Source organism: Berghia stephanieae, chromosome 2 (genome assembly GCF_034508935.2).
Source record: "Berghia stephanieae isolate SIO BIC M18660-M18661 chromosome 2, UCSD_Bste_1.3, whole genome shotgun sequence".
NCBI classification, from domain to species: domain Eukaryota; kingdom Metazoa; phylum Mollusca; class Gastropoda; order Nudibranchia; family Aeolidiidae; genus Berghia; species Berghia stephanieae.
In genome coordinates, this window is record NC_088361.1 from 11,448,127 (window position 1) to 11,468,659 (window position 20,533).

The 20,533-nt window shown below is 32.1% G+C and overlaps 1 protein-coding gene across 4 annotated transcripts in view; it reads right to left on the reverse strand.

Moving 5' to 3' along the window:
* Positions 1–3,437: 3,437 nt before the first annotated feature.
* LOC144964307 (S1 RNA-binding domain-containing protein 1-like) overlaps positions 3,438–20,533 on the reverse strand; it is a 25,722-nt gene continuing 8,626 nt past the window's right edge. For 2 of the 4 annotated variants that reach the window (XM_078898406.1, XM_078898405.1), the window contains exons 5-19: positions 20,006–20,102; positions 18,864–19,035; positions 17,824–18,029; positions 13,940–14,188; positions 12,976–13,083; positions 12,492–12,583; positions 11,782–11,864; positions 11,283–11,389; positions 10,777–10,876; positions 10,200–10,270; positions 9,688–9,882; positions 7,984–8,069; positions 7,244–7,342; positions 5,548–5,782; positions 3,438–4,785 (exon numbers count right to left, since the gene is read on the reverse strand). In XM_078898406.1, the coding sequence (XP_078754532.1) occupies positions 4,776–4,785; positions 5,548–5,782; positions 7,244–7,342; positions 7,984–8,069; positions 9,688–9,882; positions 10,200–10,270; positions 10,777–10,876; positions 11,283–11,389; positions 11,782–11,864; positions 12,492–12,583; positions 12,976–13,083; positions 13,940–14,188; positions 17,824–18,029; positions 18,864–19,035; positions 20,006–20,102 (1,910 nt within the window). In that variant the 3' untranslated portion in view covers positions 3,438–4,775. Of the gene's footprint in view, positions 4,786–5,291; positions 5,783–7,243; positions 7,343–7,983; positions 8,070–9,687; positions 9,883–10,199; positions 10,271–10,776; positions 10,877–11,282; positions 11,390–11,781; positions 11,865–12,491; positions 12,584–12,975; positions 13,084–13,939; positions 14,189–17,823; positions 18,030–18,863; positions 19,036–20,005; positions 20,103–20,533 lie in introns of all 4 variants that reach the window. The other 2 variants (XM_078898404.1, XM_078898403.1) reach the window with 1 other exon arrangement.

Consider the following 20,533-nt stretch of genomic DNA (forward strand, 5'->3'; position numbering starts at 1 on the left):
TTACTGCGCTTGCAACACATTAAGGTCATATCAGCGCCAATAAAAAGGAAGAAAATGGGATAGTAAAAAGTTCTAAAATTACAATTAAAGCACAAAATAAAAGGTGAGACAAATGGGAATTTGGTTCAAATAGTGAACAGATGTAAATTTCAAGAAACTTACCAACGTAGAAAGTTTTAAATACCTAGGTTCAATAGTGACAACAGATGGAAGATGTAACCGAGACATACGAGCAAGAATAACTCAAGCCAAACAGGCCTTCATGGACCTGGGAAACATTTTGAAAAACAAACAGATGTCGTTCGGGATTAGATTCCGAGTCTTGAAGTGCTACGTGTGGCCAATCTTGTTATACGGATGCGAAAGCTGGACTACAAATGCAGAAACACAAAAGAACATTGAAGCTTTTGAAATGTGGTGCTTGAGAAGGATGCAGAGAATATCGTATACTGCACACAAAACGAACGAAGAAGTGCTAAAACAAACATACCAACAAAGGAAACTAATGCCCTTAATAGTGGATCGACAACTATCCTTTTTCGGACACATAGTAAGGAAAGATAAGAATGAATACCTGGCAAGTTGTGGAAAAATACCTGGTAAACGCGCCCGGGGGAGACAAAGAAAAACACTCATAGACCAACTGAAGGGCTTCACCAGCCTAACAATCCAAGAGCTGTTTGAAAAGGCAAGAGACAGGGAGGAATGGAGAGAGATAATTCATGCAGTATCCGAAGCCTGGACCAGGCATGGAACCTAGAAGAAGATGTAAATTTCAAGAGCACACCGTCAAAGTACTTAGTTTGAGATCACCTAAAAGTCTCATCCAGAAACAAGCACAGGTCCCAACTAAGAGGAAAACACTCAAATGTTTACAAATCATATAATATAATATGTAAACTAAACATAATACAATGCATAACAGAGAGATGTTGTTTTGTTGTTTGTTTTTAAGGGTTTTACGGCGCTTGCAACACATTTAGGTTATATCAGCGCCAGCAAAAAGGAAGAAAATGCGATAGTAAAAAGTTCTAGAATTACAATTAAAGCACCCAAGAAAAAGTAAGACAAAGGGGAATTGAGAACAAATAGGGCTCAGATGTAGATTCCAAGAGCATACCACCAATGTACTTAGTTTGAAATCACCTACAAGTCTCATCCAGACACAAGCACAAAATCCAACAAAGAGGAACACACTCAAATGCTTACATTATACATTCAAAATAAAAATAATAATACATAACAGAGAGATGATTTACAAGGAAAAAAATATCATCTCCCAAAACAATAACTATGCATTCGACTGTTTCCCTCCCAGCCAAGGGCTCCGGCCAGGGCCGGGACAAAATCTCATACCAAGACAAAGACAGAAAGCATGTTGGAAAACATATATAAGGGGATAGAAGACACGGTTTGTACCTCCCTGCCCACTGTGCATGTGGAGGTATGGAACCCTACCCAAGATTTAAACTTGCCCGTGATTAACAACGCATATTACTGTGTGCCACATTGACATAACCCATACACCCCTGGAAAGTGAAGAGAATTCCAGTTATAATACACGAATTTGAGTAAGATACATGTTTACAAAAATGAGGTATGGTTAAAAACATCCAAAATTTCACAGAGTGTAAAATTAAGCGCAAATGCACAAAGTTGAAGAACGTAGGCCTATAACTCTTCTTATTGGTATTGTGTTTGTTTTTTCCTCTTTCCTTAATTTTCTTGGGTCAAATTTAATTCATTTGAAAATGACGATGCACATGAATATGCCGTGAAATCTGGCTACATTAATATTAGGTAGTAACGAGTACTATCAAATGATTCAATTATCCTACCTCCTATCGGAATGTCATTGATTAAAAATCAAAACAAAACAAAAAAATACAACCACCCATTATATGTGTTCGTGTGCGTGGATGTGTGTATGTGTTTGTGTGTAAAGTACTTTGAGCACGCTTCAAGGATATATTGCAATATATAAAGTTTTTATGTGTGTGTGTGAGAGAGAAAGAGAGAGAGACACACACACACACACACAGAGAGAGAGAGAGAGAGAGAGAGAGAGAGAGAGAGAGAGAGAGAGAGAGAGAGACAGACAGAGATAGAGAGAGAAGGGGGGGGGGTGCTTCTTTGTCTGACCTTGCATAATGACCATGCACATAATATACTTTATGCCGCTTTTTTTTTCTCCTAGAATATATAAGTGTCAGTACTAACGTTAATTAATAGAGAACTCCGTGGGCCAGAAATCATATTATATCTAAGTACGGTGAGAGAGTGTGAATAAAGAGCCTTTTCCAAGGACTCAACCATTCACCGCTCAGAGCAGGACTTGAACCATGTACTTATCAGTTTGAAGGCAAGTATCATAAATAAATAAATTATGTTTTTAAAAAATTATAAACTGGAGCTTTAATATAGCACAATATCCACTAATCATGCTCAAACAACAGTAACATTTGACATGTAGAACAAGATATGACACCTATTATTATTAGACTTTTTTTTTCAGGTACTCATTTTATACCCGAGTTTGGTGAGAGAATGATGGATTCAACTATGTGGCGTTCGGAACGGGGCTCGAATCCAGGACTTATCGATCTGAAGCCGATGTTTTTGTTTTTATTTTTAAGGGTTTTACGGTGCTCGCAACACATTTAGGTTATATCAGCGCCAGTAAAAAAGGAGAAAATGGGATAGTAAAAAGTTCTAGAATTACAAATAAAGCACCCAAGAAAAAGTAAGACATAGGGGAACTGGGAACAAATAGGGATAAGATGTAGATTCCAAAGTACTTAGTTTGAGATCACCTATAAACCTCATCCGGACACAAGCACAAAATCCAACAAAGAGGAATACACTCAAATGCTTACATTATAAATTCAAAATAACAAACATAATAATACATAACAGAGAGATGATTTACAAGGAAAAAATATCATCTCCCAAAACAATAACTATGCATTTGACTGTTTCCCTCCCAGCTAGGACTCCGGCCAGGGCCAGGACAAAACCAAGTAATCTCATTCCAAGACAAAGACAGAAAGCATGTTGGAAAACAGATATAAGGGGATAGAAGACACAGTATGTACCCCCCTGCCCACTATGGGAGGTCAGGAACCCCACCCAGGATCTGAAGGCGAGGGTCATACCAGAGATTGTTTTTGTTAAAATGTTCAAAGCATGATATACATGCCATTATGTTAATATGATGTGCACCATGATCAATACACTATTTTTTAGTTTTTTGGGGGTCATTTTTTTCTTTTTATCAATTTATATATATGTATATATGTATTTAAAAAGGTTTGTTTTTTTACTAAATTGTACACCCATTTATTTACGCATATTCTTATTCAATGACACAAACTTTGTGTCAAGTTATCATTAGAGAAGAGAAAAATAAGAGAAAAAATAAAGACAAACAAAAAGAATTAAAATTTTCATTTTTTTATTGATAAGAATTTTTATAACACAACGGCAGCAAAATTCTTTTTGCTAAAAACCGAAAATAAATGCATTGTCGCATTAAAAGTTTTTCATCAAAGTTACAAAACATTAATTTATGTAAACTTGTTTTAACTTAAAACTGTAATATTTTACCATAACATAAAAATACCTAGAGAAATCAATGAAATCAATATTCTTATTCAATGACATAAACTTAGTGTCAAATTATCATTAGCGAATAGAAAAGTCTTTCCAAATAAAGACAAACAAAAAGAGTCAAAATTTTCATTTTTTTAATTGGTAAATATTTTATGACAATGGCAGCAAAATTCTTTTTGCTAAAAACAGAAAATAAATGCATTGTCCTATTAAAAATTTTTCATCAAAGTAACAAAACATTAATTTCTGCAAATATTTTAAACTTAAAACTGTAATATAATACCATAACATAATAATACTTATGAAAGAGGAATGTCGTAAAAATCTTGAAATAAAAATCCCAGCTTGTATATTATTCTTCACCAATTTATAAGACATGTAATGTGTCTTTTGAAAATGAACTGAACAAGTCAATCATAAAAGTTACGATTTCCAGATTTGCACCTGAGAAAAAGTAAGACCAAGGGAGCAAATAGGGAACACAAGATTCCAAGAGCAAATTGTCCATGTGGTTGGTTTGAGATCTCCCGTCCAGTCACAAGCACAAGATTCCACTTACAGGAACACACTCAAATGCTTTCAAATATCATATTAACTCACTCAATGCTAGAGATTTTTGCTACTTTTTCCAAATTGTAAAAAATGTATTAAAAATGAGCATGTACATAGATAGTTTTATTTAACTACCATTAAAATGTAGAAACTAAATACTTTAGCTTTGATAATACGCCTACAATTTGTCTCATAAAAATGTGTAATAAAAAGTAACCCGGGTAAACTACGGATATAGTCGGTGTTAGGGTTGAGTGAGTTAAACAGAAAAAAAAAACATAACAGTTACAGTACTTAACAGAGGGATGACTTACAAAGAAAACAAAAAAATAATCTCCCGAAATTACAACTGTGCTTTTGATTGACTGATTCCCTATCAGCCAAGGATTCCGGCAAGGGCCAGAACAAATCCAAGTAATCTCATTTCAAGACAAAGACAGAAAGCAACCTGGGAAAGCAAAACAGATACAAGGGGATAGAAGTCATAGCAAGAGTCACCTCCCAAAGGACAGTACTTTTTGAATTCCAATTAACCAGTTAACTGACTTACTCTGGAAAAACTCATATTTAAAAATTTGACTAGAAAACTCTCCCTTTAAATATTGATCAATTTAAATAACCCTCATCTTGGAAAAAAAAAACTCTCAAACCTGGAACTTAATTTAAGATCTTCCAAAGTCCCAGGTTTGAGAGTTTTTTGCCAAGATGAGGGTCATTTAAATCGATCGATTTTTCTGGCCAAATTTTTAAATACATGTCGTTCTAGAGTAAGGATTTTAACTGGTTAAAGACTGTCTTTATTGTTGGCTGTACAAAAATTTGAACTTAAAATATTCAATGTTACATTGTTTTGGTCTTGTTTTTAAAGCTACTATAATATTCATTCTTAACCATTCCTTTTACAGTCCACAATAAATGCAGTTTTCTTAGCATTTACACTCAAGAAAAGCAACAACAGCATTTCTTACGCTCAACAGATCTCTTCTCCCAAAGTAAAAATCCTTAAATTTGATGACTCTCTGGTTTTCTTTATTATATCCGACCTGCCTAGTTGAAAATTAAAAAATTTGAAATTCTTTTTAAAAAATTGTAGTCTCTATAATTCACTTTAAACATTAACAATTCACCCTCATGATGAGTAAATAACACTTCAAAATCCTTAATGACTTAGATATACTCGTGAAGTTCTAAAATTGGAGCCAAAATCTCGAAATTCTACGAAATTGTGGAAATAGTAGGTGGGTCTGTTATTGAGTATTTCTCATTTTGAATCATCCAAATTTCATTATCCCACCAATGAAAGGAAAATTTAACAAGAAAGTAAATTATATAAATTTGTTCTTTGACAACTGCTGTGGTCCCAGTACATCAACCAGACATAACCCTATTCTTTTACGCTGTGCCTCCACAATTTTAACCCTGACTGACACACGGTCACCCGTCTTTGGTCTTCCTGTCTGCCAAATCTGATTGCTATGGATCAGTCCATGACATCCCACTCCTAAATCAACGAATGCTCCAAAATGTGTCACGTTGGTCACTCTGCCTGTCAAAGTCTCTCCTGTTTTGAGGTCTTGTAGTGATCGCACTCCTGTTTTGAATAATGGTTTCTGTGCTCCTGAAATCAAATTAAAAATATTTCATGATCACTACTAAAAACAACTATTTGACAAATTGAGTTGACGGGTGTGTTTTGAATGCAATTGAATTATGAACATTAAAACAGCCACTGTTATTTGCCTCTTGAAAAATAAAACAAAATAATGGGTGCATGTTGAACATTATGACAGCTCTTTGCCTTCTGAAAAATAAAATAAAATAAATAGGTGCTTTTAATGCTGATAAGAGTCAACATATCGTTTTTGAAATGTTTTAACATAAAAATTTTTTTTTTTTACATAATTCATTTAATGATAGAAATGGCCTCGCTTTAATCAGTTTTGTTATATTAAATAATAAAATATGACCAATATACTGAGTGGCTGCCATGAGTATAATAAAGTACTTGCTGGATTTTGGCACGCTCTCAGGAGACAAAAAAAAAACTTGCAAGAATCAGATTGTACCGAAATCCGAAGCTCATGGGAGGTAACCAATTCATTTGGTTACCCTCCAGCGTGTTGTATTGCAGAGTGTGCTGGAATTTGAAATGCTAAAATCCAGTGACTACTGTATGTAGCAAGAATACACAAGAATACATTGTCCAAACTTTTTTGACACTTTGAAAAGCTTTGCAAGATATTCTTTGGTACTGGACTTCAGTTATTGAACCCAGAGAAACTGACAAAGCCCAATCTTTCAATGTCTTTTCAAAATGACTAAATAGAAAAGTCTTTTTGTGTTAAAAGCTTTTGAAATAGCCTCATGTCAAAGCTTTGCTTATGTGGCGCAATTCCAAGGGTTCACAATACTTATAGCTAATTTATCCCCCCCCCCCCCCAGTTGACTACATGGCGATAGATTTCCTTATCATCGGGTGCAGGTTATATGCTATACATCTTTTTAGTACCAGTCCTCTTAAAAATACCAGTCTCTGCCATGTACCAGACACCCACTATCACCTAAGCCTATGTAAGTATGGAGACCATATTTCCATATAGAAATGAAAGTGGTGAAATTGAACTTTTAAAAAAGTGAACACAATGTGACAAAAAGTCATTTTCATAGCATTTCATGATAAAAAGACATCAATATTAGGTAATTCAAGGAAATAAATAATCTAACTTTTTAAAAGTTCCTGACTAAATAGTGATAAGTCACAAAAAATAAAGTGAGCCAAGTACCCAGAGAAAAGTAAAAGTAGCTTCTCAAAGCGATGAAAAATTACGGACAAAGTTGCTATTTTACCAACAATTTTTTGATAGTTTGAGAAACTAACCATCTACTCTTTTTTTGCCGGACCTGTAGTTTTTTGATTATGTTTCATAATTCGATCAGAGGAATCAATGAATACTAAATCACTTGATAATTTTAAAATCAACTTATTCGTTTTCTTTTTTTTTGTTGTTGTTGTTGTTGACAAAACATTTTGAAAATGACTTTTATTCACAATCTAAAATCAATTACATATTATACATACCATCTCTTAAGTCATAGGAAATTGGTCGAGTCAGAGCATCAGAAATGAACTCGACTGTGGTAAAAGGAATGTTGTATTTATCTTGAAAGACCTTCAAATCTAGGTAGCACAAAGAAAAAAGGAAAAGGAAAAAAAAATATGACTTCAGGCTTAAAAAAAACATTAGTAAATATACATAAATAATAATGTGACTCATAAAATCAATGATTATTTTAAGATTGACATAATAAGACTTAAGGACCAAAATTTTGATTATTTATCTTGCAACTTTAGTAAGGTCAGCTCTTTCAAAACATTTAAACCTGATTTGGCCATATGGTAAGAAAGTATATTTCATCCCCTAGGCCGGTATTTTCATTCAGCATCCGACACAGTTTGACTGCCAGTTCTTTTTGTTTTACTTCCTCACTGCAGCTTACAACTGTGCTCCTTTTATTTATCAATAATTGTTTCAATATGCTTACTTATACAAACAAACAAAAAATCATATGGTAATAATTTCAAATAAGTAAATGGTATTAAATGAAACCTGTCACATCGTGCATTTTCACAAAGACGCATTTTCTGCAAGCTGCACATTTCGAAAAATATTGCTCATTTCCATTTTAATGAATGGCCCGATAATTCACATAAATGTTGGAAACACTTCATTTTACAGTAAACACTTTACCTCTCAAGCTTAAATCTTTTGAAGATTCAATTCTTTTTAGAAGAATTATATCAGTAGCAATAATAGTTACCATTAATAGATGATTTTTGCCTCACTATTCTGATAAAGTCATCAGTCCCAACATCCTCTGGGTTAGCCCCAACATATGTGAGAAAGCTGGATGGGATTTTAAAAAAGAATAAATGAATAAATAAACAAATAATAAATAAATGTATTTATTTAAAAACTTGAGAAACTGTGTGAATCAATGTATAATGAACAGTAGTATCTTTGCATCATCGAACCATCTTACTTATTTGTTCAGTTTTCAATGAGGGTGAAATCGAGAGAGTTAATGTCTCAGGAAAAGGATATTGAGACAGTACTCAAAGGAAGGCATTTATAAAGAGCTTATACACAGTAAACAACTTTTTATTCTAATCTTACAACAATTTTGAATATCTCCTGATGATCCAGGTTGTCCTTTGCAAAAAAAAAAAAAAAAGAAGTCCAATTTTTTTTTTCTCATTCAGACCATATATGAAAACATTTCATGCAAAACATCTCATCATCAAATGGTACCACCCTTAAATCACAGAAAAGGGTACGTATCCATCTAGCTTCCTCCTAACTATTCAACCAATACTTTCATCTTTACACAAATCAACAAGATCAGCTGGAAGATTTACAAAAAAGCCAGTCTTACTGGTTTAGTCAGAAAAAGGGCATCCATTACAATTTGAAACTTTCCGAAGATGGACTAATGGACAATGAGCAAAGAGGACAAGAAATGTGGTCCATTCAGCACTAGTACAATATTTGGGTAACAAAAAAAAATAATAAAAAAGAAAAAAAAAGAAAACAAAAAAAGAGCTTTTTATATAGCGCAATATCCACTACATGTGCTCAAAGCACTTTACAAGGAGTCCCTGGCCAACAGCAACAGTTAACATTTAATACGGGACAAGACGCCTGTTAGGCGATGTTACAATTTTTTCAGACAGAGACAATGCTATTAGCGGCCAGGTACTCATTTTACACCTGAGTATGGTGAGAGAATGTGAGTAAAGACCCATCTCCAAGGACTCAACTAGGCGCAGAGCGAGGCTCGAACCCAGGACCGTCCGATCCGAAAGCGAGTGTCATACCACAAGACCACATAGACAAAGACTATATTAATTCAGAAAAGTAAGTGAATCAGGCACTTACTTGATGTTGATGATAACAAGAAATGAAATGAGTAGAGAAGTGTCAGAAAACAAACAGAGAATAAAAACTTTGCCGCGAAGAGGATTTAAACCCATGACTCTGTTGTGGATGCAAATCCTCATCACTGCAAAATTTTTATTCTCTACTCACTTCATTTATTGTTACAAATTGCAAAGACCATACTGCTAAGTCATTTTGTACCATGGCATAAGTAGCAAAACAATTTAGATACTTTTTTTTATCTCACATAACCTTCAGGAAAACTTTGTAAAATATTTTACAAAAAAAAAAAAAAAAAATCTTATAGGACGGTTTTCTTATATAAATACATTGCTTAGTTAGGAAAAGTGATAAAAAAAAATAAACTCATTAAAAATAAATCAAAGTAGAAAGAAGCAGAGAACCATAGCTGGTGTCACATCCTGATGATTTCACCTCACAAATGCACAGATGCACGATGAGAAAAAGTATGTGACAGTTATACTAAACTCGGGCAGATGATTATAATAAATACTGCGAAGGAAGGGAAGAAATGGCTCCATACCATTCTTGAAAACCTACTGAAGAGAAAATTAGATTCACTTACCTATGTGCGATGTCATACGATTCAGGATGAATGGCAGTAGCATCTAAGGGATTCCATTTCACAGGACCATCTAATTTGGCCTTTTTAGACTTGCTGCCTTTACCATTTGAACCTAATTTGCGTTTCCTAGCACCACTTTTTGTTTCTTGGGCGTCTTCATCACTCCCTGTCTTGATTTCTTCCTTAATGTCAACTCTGCAACAGAGGAACCTTCGGTAAAGTTTTTCTTCTTTTTAAAGAGTTAAATGCTAGAATCATCTATATAACAATTTGTCGTACGGCATAACTAATTACATTGAATCTTAGAATTTGAAGTAAAAATCTTAAAAGATATCATGTATAAAAAAATATTTTTTACCATGTCCAAGAGAAAAAAATCAATGCAAGATGGACGGAGAAATTGATAGAAAAAAAAAAATTGATTCTAACAGATCCATTCAAGTGCACTATTATTCGATCTAGCAGGTACAACTTATCACAGCTCAGACATTATTAAACGATTTTGTCCTTACCCATTCTTCGTTCCATTGTGTGTAATCCTTACAAAACCAGCACACTGCTCAAACCCCTTCTCACCTAGAACCTTGGAAAAGGAGAAAGAAAAAAAAAAAGATATTTAGAAATAAATAAAACAAGGGAGATTCTTATGTACAGGGCAAAAGTCTTACACAGTTGAAGCAATGAGCATTTCAAGCTTAAACAACTTTCTCATCAAAAAAGAAATGTAGGTAAAAGTAATAATATAAATGAAAATAATATTGATGGTAACAATGGCTTTCGAATTAATTCGAATTAACTGCTATGAGTTTTAAAAATAAAAGCAAGTGGAATACTAAGTGTAAGTGTGTGTAATACTTTTAAAAAACCACACAGCTCATAATCCTCCTGTAATGGGCCCTTTGAAAATAAAAAGGTAAAAAAAAAAAATAAGGAAAAGAGAGAAAGAGACCCCGAAGAATCAACACAAACCATACTCAAATTTCACTTGATGTTGTTACAATCTGAAATGCAGCATTGTTCAACTACCAACGGCACAATAAGCATGGTTTCCATCTTGAGAAAAACAGGGAAAGTAATGCATTACTTTACCTTGATATCTAGTAACTGATGTCTGTTGATAAAAGCACCATTCTTTTCCCTCCATTCAATGATTTTTTTGGCCTTCGTGGCACTCAAACCAGACACTCTCCTGTAAAAGCGAATATAAAACAACAAAAAATTGAAAAGGTAAGGCATTTGCATTGAAGACTGAACACATAATCATAAAAAGGCAATATATTGATAGCTTATGTTCAAAGAACGGACCTCTTTTGTTCTTAAGGGTTTTATGAAACTTGTGACACATTTAGGTGATTTCAGCACCCGTAAAAAGAAAAAGACCCCACCAAGAAGGAACGGAACAACAATAGCAATAACAATAGCTGTAGCAAGCTGCTAAGTAGAAATGATGGAAATAAGAGTGAGAGAGATAGAAAAAGGGGGGATGGAGAGAAGGAAGAGAAACTGTAATTTGAAGGTGGAAAAATGTTATATACATAAAAGTGAAAAACTGGTTTTTATCCATAGGACAAAAATAAAATAAGGATTACTCTTACCTCAATAAACATTCACTACATGTGTTGAGATCGACACCCACAAAACTGACACATTCCTCCACGACAGAATCCAGGGCTGATTGCAGTTTGGTTTTACTCACATCGTGCTGGGAGAAAAAGGAAGAAAATATTCTGGGAATGTCGAGTTGAATGAATAAGATTTTGGTATATTATCAACATAATGCATGAAAAGAGCTTTTAAAAAAAATTACAATTTTTTCTGAAGAGACAATGCTGTTACTGGTCAAGTACTCATTTTACACCTGAGTACAGTGAGAAAATGCAAGTAAAGAACATTTGCCAAGGACTAAACTTTGTGCTGCCAAAAGCAGAACTTGAACCAGAGATCTATCAGTCCGAAGGCAAATGTTATACCAAAAGATCGCAAAGCGCCAGAAAAAAATCGAAAATACAAATATTACTTCCATAAGAAAAAGTTTTTAAAAAAGATATTCCCTAAGTAGAGGTTTAAGCGTTCAAACTAAACACAGTCAGGTACCTGGTACATTCCAACCCCCAGGTGTTGTGGATCAATCTTGACAAACTCTGCCAGAGGATCCACAAGTCGTCTTGCAATAGACACTATTGAAAAAATACAAAAGCAAAAAATAAATAATTAATCAAAATAAATAAGTAGATTAATGAATGAATTTTTAAAACTTATTAGAGATGGACATAAATAGTTTTACAAATTCACCCCATACATAAAATGATGTTGAATTTAGTTTGTTTTGGGTTTATTCTATAATTCTTATTTTATTTTGTTTCAGCTATTGGAAGTCACTTGTTTCTAATTCTTGACTGTCCCTACGTTTTGTGTCATGACTATTTTGAAATAGAGAATCTCATCATCATCAGCACCATTTTCAGACTATAAGGAGAAGTAAGGAGGGTATAACATGCTTGGAAAAATTTGTCATTAAAAAACCTTTTAATAAAAAGGAATTAGATACATCTATGGACAGAGCTCAGATTTTCCCTTTTGCCTCACAACATATAAACTAAAACATTGAGCTACAACCGATTTATAAAGATTTTGATTGCTCTGTCCTTAAAATTTACAACTGACTAGTCAGGGAAGAAGTAAACTTAAATTTCATACAGAAAAAGCATCTGTGAAACCCTTTTGTACAAACTCTGCATTTAGTATGAAACTCAATTACACTGCATGCAAATCTTAATATATCTTTTTAAAAACAAATTGTATACCTGCTCCTCGGAGTGTTGGGTCGAGATCAGGAAGATCTTTTTTTGCTTGGTCGGAGACACTATAAATTGAAGCTCCACATTCATCCACTATGCTGAAAGTGGAATCAAAATCAAATCAATCTTTGAAATTTCAAAAAATTTAATGAAACAAAACACACCAGTAAACCATTTGTATATTACCATAAATTAAAATCGAACCAAAAAATCCTGAAAATATAATGTGTAAGCACAGAGTGCTAAGTCTTTGCGGAGAGATGGTAAAATTATCAAGCACATTAAGCTACGAGTTTTAAAAAAACCTCAATGTGAAGCAATCTAGAAAAATGTATGTTCATACCTTTGGTGATTTTCATGTCTGAATAATAATTTTCCTCTAATCCTGGACCATTTGATTTTGCAATATTGTAAAAAGACATTCCTTAAAGTATAATGCTGTCACCATAAATTCAATTTTCAAAAAAAATGAAATGTTTTGCCACCTTACCAATAGACAACACTAAGAGGCTTGAACACTTGACTAGAAATCATTTCTGATATGATAAACTCTGTCTCTCTGCAAGCTACACCATTCCCAATGGCGATTATTTCACATCTGAGGAAAATATCAAATAAAAGTTGACAATCAAATTTTAATTTAACACCTCTTATCAATAAACTGTAGGTCATATTTAAAAAATCACCTATGTTCATGTGTGATAGGGCTTGACGCATAGTTGAGTCCTTGGAAAAGGCTCTTTACTGACATTCTCTCACCTACTCAGGTGTAAAATGAGTCCTGGCCATTAACACCAATGTCTCTGTTCGTATCGCCTAAAAGGCGTCTTGTCTCGTTCTACATGGTGTGTGTTGCTGTTGGTCAGGACCCTTTGTAAAGTGCTTTGAGCATGTTTAGTAGATTTTGCTCAAGTTTTTTTTTTTGAGACAGAGTTTTTAAATTCAAAAGTTCTGATGAAGAAAAAATTCAGCTTCTTTATAATGTTTTACAATGTTCTCCTAATTTGAAATAAAAAATTTTAAAAAGAAGACACCATTGAACTGTTATAAAAGAAAAGTTAAACTCGTCTGTCTTTCATATTCATTTCCATTGAAACAAAATGGTTACATAAAAGAAATGTATGAAATGATGTATGTTTAGCATTTTATTTATAAGCAGTTTTATTTTAAAATGACTGTGAAGCACATTGTGTTGTTTTATCGAATATTACAGAAACGATGATACACTCTAATACCATGAGCCTGAGGCTCTAAAGAATGTATATCTATCTTTTTCCAATCAAATCTACATTGAAATACATTGTAAACATTACTGTTTGAAGCTCGAAAAAGTAAAAACAATAATGGGGCAAAATTTTCAGCAATGGAGGAGGAAGTTAGTAAACTTAAGCTGAAATTCCACACCATCATAGCTTACATAATAAAGGTATATAGCCTGGCAATATGTTTCTTACCTGTAATAGCTCACAAGAGAGGCAAGCTTGTTTCTTTCTGTAAATGAACTAGAATTATGGAAGTAAATCACTGCTGTGTCTAGTACAGAGCCCAGAGGGGATACGACAGCCACTTTACACCCGTTGCGAAATCCTGGATCAATACCTAATACTGTTTTGTTCCTCGTGGGAGGGGATAAAAGCACACATTTGACATTAGAGGCAAAGACATCTATGGCTTGTTTCTCTGCATATCTGGTCAAATCAGATCTGGCAAATAAAATAATAGTAATAATAATAATAATAATAATGATAATAATAATAATAATAATAATAATAATAATAACAATAATAATAATAATAATAATAATAATAATAATAATAATAATAATAATAATAATAATAATAATAAATGTACATTTATATAGCACTTATACTGAAGCTTCGAGAGGCTTCCCATTGACCATCAGTAAAAAACATTACATACTGCAGATTCGGACATACCAACACACATCCATAGACACACTCTACATACATATATAACTCACATATATATATATATATATATATATATATATATATATATATATATATATATATATATATATATATATATATATATATATTTCCCCGTGTGGTGTCCGGGTCCCTCAACTGAGAGGGTCAAGAATAGCCCAACGCCAAGCCAGCGTGTCGTAAAAGGCGACTAATGGTGTGTGATTCCCCCATCTTTGAGTCACCTGGTCCTCCAGGTTGGGGGTTGGCAAAGGGTTAACACCCCTTTCCGTTAAACTCAAACCATTACAGAAACGCAGACGGACAAACCAAATCCTTTTTTTTTAGCTTGTTAGCTCAGGATAGAGAAGGATGGAAACTGTTTGTCTGTGGCCTATACCCTGACCCAGGGTGAAAAAGGCAATGATGATGATGATATATATATAAATATATATATATATATATATATATATATATATATATATATATTATATATATATATATATATATATATATATATATATATAATATATATATATGGGGGGGCAAAGTGGCCGAGTGGTTAAGGCATTGCACTGTGATCCGGATGACCTGGGTTCGAGCCCACTTCAGGCACTTTCGTTTTTTTCCTTGAGCACGATTATTAACCCCCAATTTGCCCACTTGGACAACATGGGTGATTCCTGTTGATATCAGAGATCTTGTTTGATGAGCATATATATATATATATATATATATATATATATATATATATATATATATATATATATATATATATATATATATATATATATAAATATAAGTATATATATAATATATATAAATATAGATATATAAAAGAAAGAAAACAGATCAAAATTATATGGAAAAATCGTCCAATGTGTAACACAATTGTAGTCACTTTCTTCTGTGCCAATTTTCTTCTTCCAGCACCCCTCATCCCTCTGCGCTTGTCTACAATTTAAAAAATAAATAAATCAATAAATCAATCAGAGTGAAAAAGCTCTAACTGAATAAGAAAAAGTCTGTAGGTATAGAGACTCAATATAGAATTATATAATGGAAGTGTGTATTATTTTTAAACAAAAGAAAACAAAACAATCAAAAATAACTTCCATACTATGTGACTATGGATGGAGAGAAATCATTTGTCAATTTTTGTCTGAAACTGAAAAGGAACTGCGGTGACCAAAAAAAAAAATAGTACCCCAATTGTAAAGATATAATTAATAATTGGTATGATATAAAAGAGAGCAAACTTTCTTGCCTAATTTGTTTTTTAAAAAAACAACAAAATAACGAAGTTGTCCTTCAAAGACATAATACCCATGTAGTTTATTCTAATATTTGAAGCATTAAAAGGCCTGCATGAATTGCATGTTATACTCTGGAAAGGACATTAGTATTTCACAAAGTTTTTTCCAGATCTATCAGGCCTAGCTATCCAACAACTGCTGTGATAGAAAACTGGTTGTCAGTTAAGTGCTATTACTCGCAGGAAAAGAGAAAAGAGATCAAATAATGAAAGCAAGAAGTATAGGGTAGAGTCGGGGAAATTCGCCGTCGGGGAAATTCGCCACTTCTCACACCCCTCTCTTGAAATGCAAATAACCCATCTTACCTATTATTGGACGAGTCCAAGTGTCACATCATCACTTTGATGCTCTTTTCTTCTATTGTTTTTAATCTACCAATCAGCATTTAGTACATTAATATCATGACACAATCGTGTCAATTAACGTCATAGCGTGTCTGTCGTTCTGTGCGCCTGATTCGTCCGAAATCCAACACCCGCCATTCCAAAGTCCTACTTTCACTCGTTGTCATTTTAAGCGTTTTTTCAGCTTAGATCCTTACTCTACAACCTGTTATTTTGATATTGTATGATTTAAACATTAGTTTTGATGTTCCCATCATTTGCAATAGTTAAAAATATTCGTTTATTTTTTAATTGAGGGTCCCAATGATATCACTGCTTTCGGGGAAATTCGCCACTAGTATCGGGAAATTCGCCGTTCTAATTGGGGACATTTGTCGCTCTGTTTTGTCGAAATATTATTAATTAAATGTTTAAAGGGGGCATTGATGATATTTTGACCGATTATTATTTAATAGATTGGTGATGCAGTGTCTAGGTAGCGTTCATAGTGCATAAAATTTACATAATGAGGATAGTAATGATTATTAGTAATTTAACTGGACTTAATGAACTTTTTACTATAATGAAGCAGTTTTTTATATATTTGTAGAATAAATGGTGAGAACTTCAAAGAAAACCCAAAATGGAAGCAAAAGATTAAGAGAAAAATAGGATAAGATGGTTCAGCAAAACACAAGAAAAGATATTTTGTCATGTTTTCGCCTTCTATTATAGTATCATATCGTCATTTATAAAACTTGCCGTTGGTCATTGAATATTTTTAGTTTTTTGCCATTGTAAATAAATAAAATATAGTAATTACTACAAATTTAATCAAATATAAACATGAGAAAACAAAATAATATCTGAAAAGTACATAAAATTCACGATAAAAAAAGTGTTAAAATCGAGCGGCGAATTTCCCCGACAGTGGTGGCGAATTTCCCCGAACTATGGCGAATTTCCCCGACGAGCATAACAACTTTTAAATGCGAAAATAAAGTATTACGAATTGAAATACTGGAACAAGTTTAATAAAATCTCATCACTGATTGGCTAATTGTCTTGATGACCAGTTTCTATTTTAAGAAAATTGACATCTTGAGACTGAAATAAGCGAAAGAAGAGGAGCGACCGCAGGGTGGCGAAGTTCCCCGACTCTACCCTAACTTAATAAAGACACTACTTCCTATCATTATAATCAAGTTTTAAAATATTTAATGAACCAAATCACCTCAAAAAGATAAATATTGAAAACAATTTACTCAATTCAACTTACATTTTTTTTTAAAAGCCATTGCTATTATCATATTGTAAAACAAATAGTCAAAAGATTTATGGAAAGTATTGTTTATATGAAAATAATTAAAAATAAATTCATAAGCTACCTTAAATCTCAATCTTTTGAAAACTCACTTTTTTGTCTCACGATTTCTATTTGGTAAATGAAGTTTTACCTATCACGTGTGTAAAATGTAATGTCTATTGCTATGTCAGTAATTGAAATTGCTATGTTTATATTTTTTCATCGTATTTCTTTATCTATCTTTAGAATGTAAAACGTCTTGAGTCTGTTAAAATTGGGGTGAGTCGCTATACAAATGTAATTTAATATTATTATTATCATTATTATAATTTTTATTATTATTGTTATTATTATTATTATTATTATTATTATTATTATTATTATTATTATTATTATTATTATTATTATTATTATTATTATTATTACTACTATTATTATTATTATCATCATTATTATTATTATTACCTCGTTTGACGGCATAATGTTGGTTCCATCAGGCGATCATACGCATCTTCAATTGATGATTTGATCAAATGAGAATCAGATGGATTGTGAATATTTCTTAGGAACTTTGAACACGCAAAATTCATAAAGCTGAATTTAACACTCTTTGGAACATTGACCTTGACAATGAGGGCCTTACATTCTTCTCCACGATTCAACGCTAATACCTGGAATATAAAGTTAGGTAGTCCAAAAAGCAAAAATATTGAATGATCACAGGTGTCATTTATAAGGTGGTGTAGTTGAATCATTGTTAAATGCACAACATGATCCATAGAATTAAAACCATTTTCTCAAACGAATATTATGCCATAACAAAATAAACATTTTAAACTTGAGATATCAAATTTATTGCATGAGTCATTATCATTTATATTCAATATTCTAGTATAATACGACCAGCTTAACTTAAGATAGAAAAAAAAAGAGACAATATAAAAACAAAAAACTGGAAAAAAAAACCCCAAAAAACCCTCTGCTCTCAGTTTTTAGTAGCCTTACGATCTTTATAAGGATGCTACACACAATGGCTTAAAAGCATCTATGATGTTTTTTGATTACAAAGAAATTTTCGCTCCTCCCTTTGAATTTATAGGAGCTTACATTCTTCTGTGATGATTTTTAAATTTGTTTTTGATTACATACTACCAGCTTTCTTTTCTTACTAGGGAATCAATACCACAAATGCTAGTACAAATATTCTTTTTTGTCCAAGCCCACAAAAGATAAAAATAATAAGTAAGAAACACCATCATAACACGGAAAAGGGACCATTTTACAATTTATAAAATACCACCTCCTTTACAAATTTACTTTCATTTCCTATTACTACCTTGTTTGCACAGTGAATCAAAGTTAGCATATGGGCAAAACGAAATGTTCCACTCTAAGACAAAGACATCAAAACTTTTACCTTCCCTAATTTCTGACCAGTGGCACTAAAAATATCACCCATAAAACACTGCAGCGATTAATCTTAAAACAGCTTATAACAAACTCACAACATGAGGAGGAGGGGATTTTGCGTTGGTACTGAAGGAAAAGTACTTGCAAAACTTTTCAGGATCTTCAGAGTTTTTCATCTGTTTGGTGTTCAATGTCTTTTTATCCTTTTCTTGTTTCAGGCCTTTACCTTTAGTACTGGTTAATTTATAATCCCTGGCAGATTGACATCTAAAAAAAAACAAAAAAAACAATGAAGATACGTGCAATCCAGTGGTTGGCATATCTTGTCTTCTACAAAATACTTGATGCCTGTATCAGTGGAATTGGTTTCAAACCAACATACAAAGCCAATCTGTTCTTACAACTAAATTCAGTTATTATGTCATGAAGGAGTGGTCGCCCTTTCTCTATTTCAACTAAAACAGAGAGACACCTAAAAAATTTTCTGCCGTTTAGTATTATTTTCTCTATTTTACTTCCTAATAATGTAAATATTAATTTATTAGTTTATTTGTTTTGCAATCTTTACATTGACAATTTTAACTATTTTACAGTGTTGAATAGCTGTGAAACCACATGTATATATATGTATGTGTGTGTGTGTGTGTGTGTGTGTGTATATATATATATATATATATCATATTTCCATTGTCTATTTATTTTACTGTGTAAATTATAACACGGCTTTACAAAAAAATTCCTTTTTGGGATGCAACAAAGTATTATTATTATTATTATTATTATTATTATTATTAAAATCAAAGTGTGTTGCTGTAAAGCAATTATTTCTACAGCCCTGCTTTTCAACTTAGTATCTTGACTGATAGATTGTTTTAAAAATTTTGTTGGTGCTTGCAAAATTTTACAACAAAGCAGTCTATTGGCTGAACGTGCATCAAGCTACAATAATCATAAACAAGTTTCATTGGTTTTAATATTTGACACATGAGCTAATTTATGATAGAAGTGACAGATTATTGATCATGCTATTGAGTATACTACACATCGGATTTTGAAAGTTTGAGGAATCTTAGGGTGTTACTAAGCATTCAGAATAAAAATGGCAAAGTTACTTGTGTTTCCATTTGGAATTTTTGCGGGTTTGCTACAAAATAATAATTACAATTGTAATGGAAATATTCAATTTTTTCAGTCTGATAAAATATTCCTGTTTTACACTAAAATTAATCAAACCTACATTTCACGCAGTTTATCGAAGGCTTCCTTGTCCTTGGCTACAATATCCGCAATGATGTGTCCAACAGCTTTCTGTATCTCAGTTACATGTTCCAAACCTAAAATACATTTAAATAATAATGATAATAATGATAATAATAATAATAATAATAATAATAATAATAATAATAATAATAATAATAATAATAATAATAATAATAATAATAATAATAATATAATAATAATAATATATTATAATATTACAATACTAATATAATAATAATAATAATAAAAGTAATAATAATAATAATAATAATAATAATAATAATAATAATAATGAATAATAATAATAATAATAATAATAATAATAATAATAAATAATAATAATAATAATAATAATAATAATAAATATAATAATAATAAATAATAAATTAATACAACATTAATAATAATAATAATAATAATAATAATAATAATCCTTTCTTAAAAAAATATAACCTTGTGGAGAACATTGTGCTTATTTGAGTCGATAAAAAAAATTGATATGGCG